Source organism: Mastigoproctus giganteus, chromosome 2, assembly GCF_048544385.1.
Source record: "Mastigoproctus giganteus isolate SK-2022 chromosome 2, ASM4854438v1, whole genome shotgun sequence".
In the NCBI taxonomy this organism is placed as follows: domain Eukaryota; kingdom Metazoa; phylum Arthropoda; class Arachnida; order Uropygi; family Thelyphonidae; genus Mastigoproctus; species Mastigoproctus giganteus.
Genome location: NC_143576.1, coordinates 220,397,940 through 220,415,235, shown reverse-complemented (window position 1 = coordinate 220,415,235; position 17,296 = coordinate 220,397,940). Strand labels below are relative to the sequence as shown.

At 33.3% G+C, this 17,296-nt stretch overlaps 1 protein-coding gene across 1 annotated transcript in view; it reads right to left on the bottom strand.

Annotated features, from left to right (window-relative positions):
* The window catches only part of Cont (Contactin), a 268,473-nt gene that overhangs the window by 205,970 nt on the left and 45,207 nt on the right, over positions 1-17,296 (bottom strand). The window contains exons 2-3 of the mRNA XM_090390177.1: positions 13,372-13,509; positions 5,230-5,428 (exon numbers count right to left, since the gene is read on the bottom strand). Of these exons, the coding sequence (XP_090246303.1) occupies positions 5,230-5,428; positions 13,372-13,509 (337 nt within the window). The remainder of the gene's footprint in view (positions 1-5,229; positions 5,429-13,371; positions 13,510-17,296) is intronic.

Below are 17,296 nucleotides of genomic sequence, written 5' to 3'. Positions count from 1 at the left end.
TTTCATCAAGTGTATAAATTATTTTGGGGTTACTGTTCCCCAGGTACATTACCTTACACTTTACTGGATTAAAGCATAACTGCCATATTTCTGACCATCCCTGAAGTCTATCTAGGTCGCTCTGCTTCACTGTGATCATTAACTGCTCTACCAATCTTTATATCATCTGCAAATTTAGACATCACGCTCTCTATCCCTTCACTGATGTCATTTATGAAAATCATAAACAATAGTGGTCCTAATACTGATCCTTGAGGAACCTCACTTCTTACATCAATTCAATCTGAGAAATAACCATCCTGCTATCCATCTAAGGATTTTTGCTGTGATTCTTTGATTGAATGTTTGTAAAGGGAAAGTTTGTAAAGGGAAAACATGATTTTCCCTTTACAAAACCATGCTGAGTATCCTTCAGAATTCCATTTCTATCTAAATGATCCTGAATTCCACCCTTGATCATTGCCTCCATGATTTTCTCTATTACTGAAGTTAGACTGACAGGTAAGTAATTTTCCACTTCACTCTTAGAACTGACCTTATGTATTGGAGATACGTTAGCACTTTTCAAATCCAACAGAATCACTCCCGAGTCCAGTAATGCTCTCATAATTAGTGTTAATGGTTCAATGCACTTACTTGCTGCCTTCCTTAAGATTATAGGGTATATGCTATCAACCCCAGGAGCCTTATGGGACTGTCATGTGAAATTTCAATATCATTAATTTAATATTTTTAAACTTCGCTCCCATAATTTCTCTTTGACATAAATGGTTTTACTGCTATAAATAGAGATGCAGAGTTGAGTTCATCTGCAACATCAACTGGGGTATCTAATACAATCCCGCATTAATTACATAAGGGTCCAATCTGGCTTGCCGTTGTATTCTTTGCATTTATATGTGAAGATATTTCTTATCCCAATATATCCTTCTTGGGAAACATAAAAAGCATAAATTCCATAAGCTATTTGGAAACTGTTTCTGATTGTGTGCATACCTTCAGGGTTACAGTAAAAGGGGCAGTCAATAAGTATTTATACTTTCCTATAAATAAATATCTGAGTTGTTAGGGATTCAATTGTGTGTGTGTGTGTGTGTGTGTGTGTGTGTGTGTGTGTGTGTGTGTGTGTGTGTGTGTGTGTGTGTGTGTGTGTGCGTGCGTGCGTGTGTGCGTGCACGTGTGTGCGAGCGTGCACGTGTGTGCGAGCGTGCACGTGTGTGTGAGCGTGCACGTGTGTGTGAGCGTGCGCGCATGTGTGAGCGTGTGCACGCACATGCCACTAAGTTTCATAAGTTAATATATATTTATTTTATAGATCCATTGGTTACCAAATTATAGCCATAACTACAGTGAGTGGTGGTACGCTGAAGAAGGTTGAGGCCCAATCCATTATAAAACCTCTTCATTTGCAAAGCAAAACAAATCATGATACCTGTTATCATGGTTTGGTTTGTTTTGCTGATGATACAGTGAAAAACTGGAAAAGACAGTTCAGGGTATGGATGAAGCAGTGTACGTAATGACCCAAGAGAAGGAAGACTCATCTTAGCCACACACAATGCCGCTAGGGATAAAACGGAAGGGTTAGTCCTTGAAAACAGACATATAACTATAAAAACGAACATCAGCCACAGGTCTGTTTGCACAAAGTACACGAGTTCCTGCACATTTAAGGTAACAGCCCTTTTTTTTTTTTTTTTATGAAAACCCAAAACACGAAAGGTATCAAAACCTATAATACTTAGTACCGTGCATGGGTTGAAGGAGAAGTATGGGGGGAGGGGGATGCTGGAAACTTTGCTCTAGAGACTAAACATGGGTTTCACCACTTCCAAGCCTCCAATAAGCAAAGTGGTGGTATTTCACTGGTTGATGAAAGTCATCTACCAAGATTGTTAACTCTTCCTTAAAAGCTCTACTGAAAAAGAGTGTGTTCCATACAATTGTTGGAGCTTTGTAGAGAGAACGTTCATGTTTTTTTTTTATTTTTTTTTTACTGAACTGTAGCAATGGATAAATGTGGGTTATATCACTATGCTCCAGAAAAAAAAAAGAAAAAAAAAAAAAAAAAGACAGATGAGCAAACATTGGAACCATTCATCATCACCAAAGCCAAGATTCAACTGTCTGCCAACAAGGTCATGCTGTCAGTATTCTAGGGCTCTAAATGTATTATCCTTATAAATTACCTCAAAAATAGCAACAGCACTACTGAGTTTGAGAAATGCAAGAAGCTATCCAAAAGGTGTTTGTCTCCTAGCCAACCATGTTCCTACTCACAAGGCTGTCCCCACAGTGGACTTTGCAATCAGTGTAGTTCTGAAAATCTCAGCACTCACCTTATTCTTCTGACCTCACATCTTCAGACTTCTTCCTCTTCCCTAAAATGAAGAAACCATTAGAGAACCATATTGTGGTTGATGTTATTTGGTTTTTAGGAGCATTAGCAACTAAGGCCATATTGCTCACGGGCTTGAACCCCGGTCTAATCAAGAAGCGTGTGCTATGCACTGCTGCTCCTGCCCACCTGGCTACGGAGGCGCCTAGAGAACCATATATTTCAGATTAATGGGTAGGTAATCGATAAAGTGAAAGCCTGGATTTTCTGCTCAAAGTGAGGTCTATTCAAGAGGCCTGAAAGAGCTTATCCATAGAGGGAGAAAATATGTAGCTCTAGAAGAAAGCTACATAGAGAAGGATAAAATTGCCATCCAAATTTCAAATGCCAAGCTCAAATATTTCTATGTGAGGGGAAATACATATTGATTGAGCCTAGTATAATTTTATTATAATGATCATACTGGTGATTAACTTTATGAAAATTACAATCACATCACTTATTCCTTCGGTGGCATCAATATTTTTATATTTATTTAATATATTCATAAATAAATGTTTTTACCTAATTATGAATTAATTTTGTTAAGCAGTAAATCAATCTTGTAAAAACTGAATTAGGTTTTTAATTGCCCTCCACACCCAAAAAATGTTAGAATACACTGCATCGGCCTTATGTAGAGTATGATATTTATGGTAAAAATCTTCCACCATTCCCCCTTCCCCACTTCCCAAATAACACCAAGTAACTTACACCTGTTTAATGTGAAATTCATATCATTCAGTCTCTTGTACATCATGTTAAATTATGATCTCCTCAGTCTGTTATCCACCTAGTTACTAAAACATTAAGAGTGTGAGTTCTGATTTTTTCCCCATTTTACATATAATGACTAAATGGACTGAATTAATAAATTAACAAAATTGACAAACTATTAGAGCTGGCAATTCCAAAAAGATTGTCATTTAGAGAGCAGACCAACAGAGATAGTTTCAGGTTATATGTCGCAGAAAGTTTGCATTTCTTTTTCAAATCTTATTCTCACGATTTATTCATTTCTTTTTCAAATCTTATTCTCAAGATTTAAAAAAGAAATGAATTCAAAAGGAGATTATCCATTCTTAGACTATGAAAACCATAGAAACCACAAAGCCTTAAAACCCTAAAATTATGACTATAGAGAAGTCAGTAAAATACAGCAAATTAATAACATTCAAGAGTGTAGGATCTCCTACTATGAAAGTATGGGTATCTAAATTATGCTTGATAATTTTCTCCAATCTATGAGCACAATAGAAATACAACATTGAAGCATATCAACAGATTGGTTCAAATTATTTTCATGACCCCCCCCCCCCACACACACACAATCAGATTACACCCTCTGAACATTCAATCCAAAAAAAGAAAACATAGAAACATAGATCAGCAGAAGGATTGTAAGCAGCATGCAAGGTTGTAGTTAGTTTCAGTTTCCCTACCACAGTTTTAAAAAAAAGAGACCAATAACATTGATATTATGATTAAGTCCAATTTTCTGCTTTTCACTATATGATTAGACCTCTCAATTTAAGAAATAAAAGAAATTAATATGTGCTGTGAAATTTATTCGTACTCTATGATTTCTTTTGTATTTCATTAGTGTTACTCAAGGCAGTTACTTGACATCACGATGACACCAAGTAACTAAAGTTCGAAAAGCAGAAGAATTCCGAAACTAATGAAACTTGCTTTTTTTTGTAATACTGCACCATTCCTCAATTTTGAAAGGAATTTAAAAATGCAACAAGGAATATGTCTCTTATATGTGCATTCAAATAAAATACCAAATAAAATTATCAACATCCAAAAACTAAATATGAACCAACTGTTTGAAATTCCTAAAATATATCTTTTTTAAATTTGTGTAAGCTCCACATTAATCAATCTCTGACTCTATACTTTAAAGAAACTTCTTTTAGTTGATGCCCTAAACAATGTTTTTCTGGTCTGATTAATCACCTTCAGAAATTTATCAAAAAAAAAAAAAAAAAAAAACGCCCTTAAGAAATTTTTTCCAAGTTACAAGAAAAAAAACCTGATATCAATTCAGGTATTCACAATGTTATCTTATACCTGTAGTTTAACCTATATGGAGTGTTAATAAAAGGTCTCTCAAATTTTAGCAAGGATTCCCCACATAATTAAAACCCGACGCATATTAATATGAAAAAGTTATAATATATATTGATTGAAAAATGCTTCCTGCCAGAATTATAACTTGTGAGAAACATAAGCAATAAAAATTACATACGATTGATTTATGTGACGATTTTAGCATATTGACTAACTAGTTCATATAGTTTATATGAATATATTGTCAGTATACGAGTGTGTGTTAATGATTTGTACATTGTATGGACTGGAAAACCAAGAATGACTAAGGGAGAGAGCCTTACTTCCATCACCAGAGATTGGCTAACTACATTTCCAAATAAATAAACCTTTAAGAACCCCTCATGGTTGATAGAACTTTTTGAACCTAGACCTCTTGAAATAAGCAATAAGTAGGAGGCCCACTATATTATAGTGGAGGATGTTATTGTATAAGAAATTTATTACATTTAAATATGTTTTGTAACTGCTCAAAATTTATTCCAGCTTCCCTAATAATACATGCTTCCATTGTACAAACTGGTGAATATCACCCCCACAGATATTTTGAGCACTTATTAAAAATTTTGGATATAACTCAAACAGGATTTGTTTTTTGCTCCTGTATTTGATTTTAGTGAACTTTTACACCCATTCCTGAAATTTAAAAAAGACCTTTTATAAATAAATTGTATATGCTACTTCTGCACCAGGGAATTAATTTTTTAGTTTGTGTGCCAAGAATGGTTGTTTCTTACCTTCGGTGCTGAGGATCATTTTCCCTTAACCATTTAGTTAAGAAAATATGCTCTTCTAAATTATTTACAGCAACTAAGTCAGCATTATAAGCTCGGCATTTCTCTCTTGATTCATCTCGACTTTTAAGTGGTGTCCTTGTGAATTTATAACATGACTCCCGAAAGTCAACCCATCCTAATGGGCAAGTTTGGCAAAAAACTGAAATGAAAAAATTATTTTTGTTTTTAAAAAAGCATAAAATGCTGTGCTATTAAAATTAAGAATGGCTGATATAGATATTCAAAAATGTCACTATAAATTATATGATATGCAAAAACTAAAAAACAGAAACAAATGTGATCTATCAATTCATATCAGATTTCAAAGCAATAATGATTGCATGGAGTCAAAAATGATCTCAAAATTCAAAGAACACAGTTATGAATAACTTTTTGTGAACAATTTTTTTCCTGTAACTATATGCCATATGGTGTAAGGAAGCCTACACTTTTTGCTGCACGAATCACAACAAAATATGTCAAATAAATGAAATAAATAAAATAATAAACCACTCCTGTTTCCATCCTCATGTATATACCTATCTAAATGCTCACTGAATTTTTTAAAGCTTTCGGCCTCAACTCCACACAGAAGTAACTTATTCCGATAACTCACTGGCTAAAGTCCTTCATTATTTGAATTTACAGCCTCTAGTTCTGTTATCATTTATAACCATTAAAGTTTCATTCACAATCATTTTACTATCCCCTTTCTAAGCCTTATAGACTTTAATCAAGTTCTTTCTAAAGTGCCTAGTCACCATTTTCATATATTCAAAGTCTATCCTCGTATACTTATACTACAAAATATGTATTTCTTTATCTTCATGATATTGAGAGACACTAGAATTTTTTTTTTTTTTTTTTTTTGCGAAATAGATTCATTTTGATTTGGTTCAAAAACTTTTTCTTTGACTGGTCTCTTGCCAAAGCAATTAACCGCAACTTTTGCCCATCTCTGCTCCCACCACTGTCAAAACCAGATGGTTCTGTTGTCACTTCAGCCAAGGATAAAGCTGACCTGCTAGCATCCCATTTTTCTTCCAACTCATGTATTAATGATCTTGGTAAAACACCTCCCACCATTCCCAACACACTCCATTCAATGCCTCCTGTGGTCTTCTGTCAAAAGGATGTCAGAAGGATTTTGACGAATCTCAATGCTAAGAAAGCTCCAGGTCCCGATGGTATTTCTCCACTTGTTCTCAAAACCTGTGCTCCTGAACTTACTCCTGTTCTTTGCTGCCTTTTTTCACTTTCTTATTCCAAAGGTGTTTTTCCTTCTGCTTGGAAATTTGCTCATATCCAGCCAGTTCCTAAAAAGGGTGACAAATCCCTCCCATTCAATTATAGTCCCATTGCAATTATTTCTACTCTTTCTATAAAGTAATGGAGAAATCAATTAACTGCCAACTCTTAAACTACCTAGAATCCTTCCGTCTGATCAACGATCGCCAGTATGGATTCTGTCAGTGTCGAACCACTGATGATATTCTGGCTTATGTTACCCATTTATGGACTAATTCAATGGAAAAGTTCAGTGAAACACAAGCAGTTGCTCTTGACATCTCAAGGGCTTTCGATCGTGTTTGGCATAAAGGTCTTCTAAACAAGCTTCCATCTTATGGTTTACTAACTGTTTTTTGTAATTGCTTATCCAGTTTTCTCTCTGATCGCTCACTGAGGGTGATGGTAGATGGCTCTCTGTCTTCTAACTTCTCCACTAATGCCGATGACCCCCAAGGTTCAGTTCTTTTCCCCACTCTTTTCCTCTTGTATATTAATGCCCTTCTTCCATCGACTGGAAATTCTATCCATAGTTTTGCAGATGATAGCACATTGCATTCCACTTTCCATTTTGAAAAACCGTGCCCTGCTCAATCAGCTTCAACTTCTTGAATATCAGCTACAAATTGCTTAAATGCCGATCTCCAGGTAATTCTCCAGTGGGGCAAAGACAACTTAGTTGATTTCGATCCTTCTAAAACTCAGTCTTGTCTTATATCTTGCAAAAAGGATTCTTCTGCTCCTATGCTTATCTTTGGTGACACTCCGATTTCTGGGCAAAATGATTTTTTGTTCATACCAGTATAAAGTGTTAAAAAATAGTTCTCTTATATTCCAGCAAAACTACCTAAGTTAAAGGAATATAAAAGTAATCATTTCAACAAGAAAATAATCATTACAATATGAAGCAGTCATATGGGCACAACTCAAACCAGGGTCAACTGCAATATGTGCATACTGTATGGTAACCTGAATGCTCAGCTATATTAGTACTATCCAGTGAGCTTAGAATTTATCACTTTAAGTTGGCCTAAAGACAGGATTCCGAAGCATATTCAGAAATATCCATTTACATGTGACTGGTACTTAGCAATTATACATGCTAGGTGTCCCTTATCTTCCTTAATGCCAACAATAAGGGAGTGCAAGGGAGAGTGTCAAAATTTGCTGATGATTTAAAGGTAGAAAGGGAAGTTAATGACAGGAACCATTTGGATTCAAAATCACTAATTTAGATTGGTTGCATAAATGATCTGAAAAATGAAAACTGAAGTTTAATGCTTCTAAATGTCTTCTTCTACATAGGCAACAGATAATCAGGAGTTACAAATTGGGAAGGAGAGTGTTAAAAGAGGTTCAGGATGAAAAAGACTTAGGAGTTATAATCCAGTAGGATGTGAAATTTTCTATACAAGTGCAAACAGGCAGCTAGGATGGCATATGATGTCTTGTCTGTGATACATAAGATCTTCATATGAAAAAGGGTATCACTATCCCTTTGTATAAGATGCTTGTGAGACCACATTTAAAATATTGAGTTCATGTCTGAGGGTCACATTTGAAGAATGACACAGAACTTCTAGAAAGAGTTCCGAAAAAGTGCAACCAGATTGGTTGCACTTTTTCTGAATGCTAATAAATGTCTGTGTGAAGAATGGTTTAGAAAGTGCAGACTGCAAAGGTTAGCAACTATACATCTTAGGAGGACATGATAAGGGAATAAAGCCCTAGGAGAAATCAACAAAATGAAAGAGAGAGGTATAATATTCACTGGCAGAAGAGAGAATCAGGGGGTGCACAAAAACAAAACTCTGGAGAGCAGCAGACAGCTGGATATCATGAAGTTTACTTTCAGGAAGTGTGTTGTAGATCACTGAAATGAACTGGCTGCCAGAGTGGTCAAGATTGCTAGTTTGGTAAGTCTCAAAACAAGTAGGGAAGATATGAATAATAGATTTTTTTTTTTGCAGGTGCAGAAGAAAGCATGCTATGAGATTCAAGGGCTTGTGATAAATAGGTTAAAAATTTGCTTATTAAATCATTTTATTAGTATAAAACTAAATAATCAATTTTCCATATACATAAAATGGGAATAGAAGTATAACCCTGAGGATCTATCTGCTCTGGGTCCATTATTATTTATAATTTATTTAAATGATTTAGCCACCAAAATAATGCACTTTGAAATAAAAAGTTTTATTTATGCAAATGATGTAAAAATCTATAAATCAATCTACTCAACTGTCTGTTACTTAATAAATATTTATAGTCACTCTGGAACCTGTTAGTTAACAATGACTTAGTGCTTAATCCATCAAAATGTACAATTATTTCATTTCATAATATATACAAACACAATATGGTTAAATTTAATTATAACCTTGGTTACACTTTCATTCCTAGAAACAAAGAAATTCATGATTCAGGTGTTATTTTTACTATAAAGGTAGCTATACAGAACATATTAGCTGAATTTTCACACAGGCCAGAAAACAGATTAGCTTAAACAAAAGAATTTGCTGGAATTTCAATCCTGAATTTTTAATTAATGTTTATAAAATGAAAATACCAATTACATTTAAATTATAATTCGCTGCTCAGGAATCCTTATAAACTTCATGATACATCCCTTATTAAACAAAATCTACACAATTTTACCATTACCTTTGCTATAAATTCAATTCACACTTTACTCAAATAACTTATTAAAATAGATGCCAAAAATTTGGTTTAAAGATTCTGGAAGAGCATAAATTTGTATGTATTTTTGAAAATCATAAATGCTTCTCAAATTGACAACAGAGCTTTAATTGCAATCAATCAATTTTAACTGCCATGAAAGAATTAAATACAATTCAATTTATCATTTAATTATTAATATAATTTATTATTTAATTTACAAAGGTTAAATGCAATTATTTATTTCATCAATTTTTCAACAGAGTAGCGAGATTAGCTAATCAGCTGGGATTGGAATTTTTGTCCAATACAATCAACTTAATAAAGATCTAATCTAACAAAAGTTTTTAAATACTGATCCTATTGTACTTCTTTTTTATATTACTGCACTTTAATTGACTATTGTTTTAACTGCTTTAGTTTGTTAGTTTACCTTGTATACCAACTTATTTCTATCTACTTCACCAGACCTTGCCATTTCTCTGTAAGGTTAAAAGTATAAAGGTGAATTCCACTACTAGAAATAATAAATGGCAAACAAAATATATAGGAAAAAAAAAAAACCAGCATTAATTTTTAGACCTCATTTTGTAGCTGCTTTATTTGCAAGGATCATTGACCGATTCTCTGTCCCTCTATTTCTTTATTTTTAATAAAAATAAATAATGAAAGAGTAATGTATATTATTTTTATTTATGTGGTACAGCATGACTATTACAGTAAAAACAAAATTACATTATGTTACAGAATAACAGACTATTCATCATATCATTCCAACAGCATAAAAATCCTAATCTTCACCTATAATCTCCAAGGTTTCCATATTTGTAATGTACTGTATATGTCCAAAGTTCACTGTTTTGTGGGGAAAAAAAAAGGGGGGGGGGGGAACAATTTATGAATAGAAGTATTGGTTTCAATTCCAGTGTATATGAAATATGGAGTTGCTCGTCTGGAAATAACTGCCTGGCTTTATATTTGTTTGTTAATGCCTTCATAAGTACCATATTAACAAAGTGTACACCATATATGTGTAGGCTCAATATGTCATTAACATCAATATGTCAAAAGGACTGAACAAAACGAATATAAAACGTTTCTTTTTGGAACAAGAAATACTATTGAATAGTAATAATAAACTGAACATTAATAGTTAATTTTCAATTTATTATTAATTGGATAACAGCAATTCTTGCAATAACTTAATATTTATTCAAAGTATATACATTAAATGAAAAAAAAAAAAAAAAACGACATACCTGATGAAATAAGGGATGAAACTGCAAACACTAGCAGAATATACAATCTGCACATGATCTGAAATTTAAATATTAATTTGGTTAAACTAGGCAATAACTAAAATGAAATGAACAGAAAATGTGTGAAATTTATACTTTCCATTTTTAATTACATACATTAGGGTTGATATAACAACAGATCAAATATTAAAAAAATTCAATAGCATTTTTTTTATCCATAACTTTCCTGGTTAAACTTGAATATTTTGAAAATATCATTTTATCATTCATTTATCATTATCAGCCATATAGTACAAGGAAGCCTGAGGCTTTTGCTGCACCAGGCGAAAAAAAAAAAAAAATTCTGAGAGAGAGAGAGAGAGAGAGAGAGAGAGAGAGAGAAGGAAATCACCAGAAGATGATATCTAGCTCAGGACCCTGGGGGTGTGTATGCTAAAAGATGTACAGTAAAATCTTCATTTAATGAACTATACAGAAGTAAGGCCTGTGCTAAATCTAATTGTTCATTACTCTCAAAAGAAATACATATATTGCCAATGCTGCTAGAATGTTATGAAAGAGCACTGTACTATGAAATAAAAGACATTAGATTTCTATTTTACTGCACTTTCAAGTTGTGTGAACTAGAAGACCTTGAAATTTTGCCATGTTGTAGAGCAATGGAAACTCAAACTTGAAGCTTATTCACAGAAGGGAAAAGCATCTCAGTACCACTGCTGGAGGTTCAGGTAACACCTCTATTGACAGCCTCAGCAGGATGATTAGGAAAATTCTGGCTCACCTGCACTCACTACAATGGGAACCTTGTGAAGGGCACAGAACATATGAATTTGGTTTTGCTTATATCTGTTTGTTATATGATATATAATATATAATTTCATTATTTATAACAGAAAATGTACACATAACTTAGAACAGCATCTCAAATAACTTACATAACTTAGTAAAGCATCTCAGTATTAAGTTGTAGAGCATTCCTTCAATTCATTACAGCATCCCTTCAATGGTCAAAAATGTTTATATATATATATATATATATATATATATATATATATATATATAAATAAAAAAAACTTTGTAGTATTGGATTATTCATATGCAATTTAATTGTTCAGTGCTCAATGCTTAACTTTTGTATGCCCAATGGTTACTCATTTTAAATTACCATGCCCCTCAAGTAAAGAAGTTGAGACACAAACTTGTGATACCATAAATGTTCCAGAGGCAATGGAAAAGAATTAGATTTTTGAAAGTGCATACTAAGAAGTGCAAGGCAACGATATAAGAAAAGGAATCCATAAGTTCTAAATTCTGGAGTCTAACTATTTACCTGCTGAATATAAAAAAATAAAGTCCATAAAAACAGACAAATTCTTATAAAGTATCAAAAGTGACTGCCGCCATTCACAACATGGCATCCAGAGCTTTATTCACGAACCAGAAAAAGTAGAAGTAAGATTCTTTTTGACTGTAGGATTCAGCCAAAAAGAATCCTATGGAATCTTTTAGGTAATCCTACTTCATTTTCTGGCTGTAGGATTACTTCTAACATCAGTTTTACTGTGACTTTATGTAATCCTACGGCTGCTAAGGACAGATGGTTGGTCAGTTTATATAGTTTGCCCTTGCCTCCTGATATATGAATGGATAAATCTTATATTGACATGGTTCAATCAATAACATCAGATTTCTGAAATGCAAGTGTCAACAAGTGTTTTTCACCTACCAGTATCTCAATTGCAGAATCTCTCACCTGCAGAATTTCAATTATCAGTTGCTTTAAACACTGCTCATCTCAATTTATCTAATTATTTACTTTGTGATTCCTTCTGCTTCAAAGTGACAGAACTTGCACACAAATGTCTGCTCTGATTTGTCAGAGACTTCTTAATTTGGAAACTCCTGTTTTTGATCTCCTGGGCTTAAAATATCTTTACTCCATTCTGTCAAATTCATCTGTTGCTCTTTATCATTCTTCTAATCACTCTGAACTCTTTGGCTTCCTTTCTTTGAAACTCGACTTATTCTAATTTAACTCTCTTAAGAATAAGGTAATTTTCAGATAATCTTCAGTTGGGCAAAGAAACCTTAGCTAACTTAAATCCTTCTAAAACTCAGTCCTGTCTTATTTCTTCCAAAAGAGTCTACTGCTCCTTTGCTCGTCTTCAGTGACACTCATTTCTAGACAAGATCACATATCTCTACCAGGAATTACTCTGATTTCTAATCTTTCATGGCAGAAGTACATCACAAATATTGCTTCCCCATTCAAAAAAACTGGGTTTTCTTTTTTTTTCTCTGAGTGTTACTTTTCTTCTAAACAACTGCTCATTCTGTACAAATCTACTCCACCATGAAATATGTTTCCACATCTGGGGGGGTGATGCCCCAACACCCTCTCTCTCTCAAGTTTCTAGATTCATTCTAAAGAGGGCAGGCAGATTAATTAATGCCCCATCTCGTATAAAGTCTTTCCACACTGTCTCATATACATTCAGTTTTTGCTGCATGTCTTTTCCATATGTATTATGAACACATGCATCAAATTTGGTCCAGCTCCAAACTCACAGAACCAACTTTTCCTCCTCATTTATCCTTCCTGTTTTCTGAAAGAACCTTCCTTTATATGTATTTCCTAAAAATTACAAGCTACAGAAATCCAAGTTTAATGCCTACATGTACCTTCTGTCTTCTCAACCTACAACCCATACTTGGTATTAAGTACTATATGTTCTAATATCTTTCATGTTTGGGATTTTCATTGATTAAAAAAAGTGTTCAAAGAAACAAATCAACATTTTTACTTTTGATTTTGACATGGTTGGAAGACTGGTTTTCCCATTAAGACTCTGATGTTTTATTTCTAGATCATACTAACACTGTGTTTCATCAATAGGTATAATGTCCAACAAAGGATTACTATCTTCTTGAAAGAGCTGAAAAACTTGCAATTCTTCAATATTTCTGTTCTCGACTGTTACCACCTTAGCAGAAAATTTCCTAATATTAAAGTGGTCTAAAAATGAGCAAGTGTTTTCTAGAAAAATTATATACTCCAGAATTAAGTAACAAATTAGCAACCTATCTCAATGGTGAATGTTTACTATTTTGAACATCACTAGAATGTGACATCTTTCTTACCTTCTTTAAACTTTTAAAGACAAATCTCCTGCCACAGTTATAAGTTTATTCCTAACAACTTCGTTTAATCACCATTCATTATTATAATATATAAAAAGTTTCCATTTTGTATCTAAAATAATCCAATTCTTGTGTGTATACTTGATGCACGATAATGTTGTTTTCATAAGTAGCAAACTTAATTTCCCAGGAGCCACACAATAAAATTAGTCTAATTAATTTATGGTTAGATCTTACATATGCTGCACACATGTTGATTTGGATGTTTCGTGTACTGTATTGGTCACTGTAATAAATAAAGCTAAACAGTGCTAGTAGAGTTAACATAAATTAAGCATGCATACATCAAATATGAATTATGTTAATTTAGCTAATAGTTCTGCATCACAAAAGTCATCAGCAGATCTAAGGTTGTATAATGTCTATATAAAATTTAGGAAAAAGTGAATTGCTGAATAAGATATAGTTTTTAATGTGTGTTTAAAAATATGATAGTATGATATGTTTTAAAATATTTTTAATTATTCTTTTTTTTAATTATTGAAGACTAATTATTTAATACTTTAAATTTATTCTCTAAATGCCTTTAAGTAATGACATTCTTTTAAGAAAATTAGAATAAGGAAACAAATTAGAATAATTTCAACAATCCAATAAAGAATTACTTTGTAATTACTAAAGTTCGTGTAATTATTCTTATTAATGAAACATCAATACAAAGCTCTACTGGGAAAACCATATACTATTTCTGTTCATTATATGTGTAAATTATTTCTAAATTGTGTGTGTACAAAGTATGAGTCCAAAATAAGAAAAAAAAGTCATATAAACATGTGTCCAATTCTGGAGTTTTTAATAGTAATAACAATAATAAACATGCTCTTATCTTATATAGCATGAATAAAAATTTTATTAGGGTATGTGTCTGCTTATTCTTATTAATCTCATTTTATACCATTCAAATATCCGTAGAGATTTATTTAAATTTAACCATTAACTTTTTTTTTGATGAAAACCCATCCCCAAACATCAAAGGTATAAGAAGGTAATCTTAAAGTCTTCTATTACTTCTGTTTTCAAACAATAGTAACAGACAATTACCATAAAGAAATTATATCATGAGCAAGGTGCTGAGATGGCTGAATAATGAGCTAGCCAGTTTAATACTGCAGAAAAAATAGCATTGGAAAGTTACACAGTGATGAGAAGTACTGAAGCCTACAATAGCTACAAATTGATCTGTAGGTAGAATAGAGGAACTACCATTAATGGACACTCTGGCTTGGGTCCAGCCAGAAGTATTAGAAACTACATCTCTGCATATTAGACCTCTCCAAAAGAGAGGTCTAATATGGGCGTGAACACTTTAATATGTCTGTTTGGTATTTTCAAGGGTAATTGACACAAACGTGTGCACGCGCACACGCACACACACACTTTCGTTGGTTAATAGATTTTTTCAATAAAGGTAAGTGAAGATCAAGGTCATTTCGGTAATACTAAGTAGATTGTGATGGCAACAGATTATTCATAGAGCAAATGGCTATGGCTGAAATGTTTATAAACTTATTTGGGGTGTCCAATGCAGTTCCACTGTCGCACATCACTTAGCAAGGCAATAAAATCACCAAAGTGAGAAATGCTCTTTCCAGAATTTAAAGAAAAAAAAAGTACTATAGAAAGTCTGTACACAGGGTTTTAGTTTGCAACATGTTAATACAAAAAAAAAAAAAAAAAAAAAAATTCTCTACCAACAGACTGCACAGATTATTTTCACCAGTAGGGATTTTTCACGTCCACAAATACAGAGCACCTAGAAACCTTCACAAAACTAAAATATTATTGTGCAAATAGAGTACATGATAAAAATAAAAATTGAAACCACTTCCAGGTGAGAGATAAGTTTTTATTCACTGACTGGATAAGTGCACTCTACAGTAGATGGCAACATAATCATAAAATGTAATCACGCTGAATTGACCAACCCCAAGAAGGCACAGTGCATACTTTGGTCTAACAAGATGCAGGCTGCCACTGTGTTGTAAATTTTGAACAGGGTTTGAAAAGAAGCCACTCAGTAGACCTACAATCCTGCAATTATATAAAAAAAATTCATATATAACACTGGTTTGTGCAGTCATCTTGGCAGATACGGTGGACAAAGAAATAGTCAGTGAGAGCACAATGAACTGGTTCGAGGAAGTTTTACACAAAGTTCAGGAAAAATTTACATGACATGCTTGAACTTAACATATCAAAGTCAACGGTGCTATAGCCAAATGAGGATGAAACCAAAAAAATTAGTGCATACAGAGGCTGCAAAATTGATGATAAAACCAAGAAAGTGGAATTTTGTTGGAAAATTTCTCCATGGTTACACTTTTGCAATTACTCTGTCATCTACTGCAGCAGCTACATTTTCTGATTAGTGAATAAAAACTTGAATATGCCCTCTATCACTTGGAAGTGGTTTCAGATTTGTCACATATCCTATTCATGCAATAATGTTTTAGTTTTGTAAAGGAGGTTTGTGAACACTCCATACATTCAATATTCTTAATATTGATAAAAATGCTATGTGATGCTTGGCGTTACTTTCAATAACTGCTTTGGCGACAGCAGTGTACAGTTTTTGACTGAGGGATGGTGACAATTTTCCTGTGACATCACATACCACTTTCACTCAACAGTAAGGAGAAATGATTGATTGTTTTAAGACGTTACATACAATGCTTGTTCGTTGCCTTGTTGTTCATTCGTTGTCAATGTTTGCTCGTTGCCTTGTCATTTGTTCGTTGTCGGCATTTGCTCGTTGCGTTATCATTTGTTGGTTCCCTTGTATTTTATTGCCTTGTTGTGTATGCAGTCCCTTATAATACTGGTTGAAATTTTTCTAGGAATTAAAATTTAAGTGACTGAAACACATGTACAATGATCATCAATAAAAAAAAAATTGAGTAAACAAATGGCTACAGTTACTTTCACTCTTCCAAATTATTGAAACTGGCTACACAGATTTCTGCAAAGTTGACCCTTTCTTCTGACCCAATAGTGTATGGTATAGAGAGATTTCTACATAACACAAAAAAAAAAAAGTCAGAAACAAGGACATACATGAATATAACGAAAAAAAGAATGAATCAAACAGAATCCCTTGTATAATGGGTGTGGGAAAGGCTTAGACCACCCTGCAGATGAAATGAACAGGTACTACAACAATATTTACAGACAAAAGACCCAATATGGCAAGGAGAAACTGTGCAAATTAAGTATGAAAGTAGCAATATTGAAATAGCATTAACATTAGTAGAGGCATACGATGCAAGAAAGCAAGCTTATGCAGCATCAGCCAAAAATAATAATAATAAGGTTGTTTTAGAAAAAAATTTTGGCTTAAAGGTAAGGTTCATGAAGTTGGCTATCCGACTGCAAAAGGAAAAGCAAACCATAAAAAGAGAGCATACTCAGAAAACTTTTATGGCAAGCATGACTGAAAGTCTGAAATTTCAAGAGCTGTTGCTCCAGTTTATATGTAATTCTCTAGAACTGCCCACAAATGAACCAAAATATCAATAATGGAATCCATTAATCACATATTCCAAGATATAGTAGGGATGCAGATTGATGAATTTCTCTTTATGACAACCCCAAACATGAGAGGT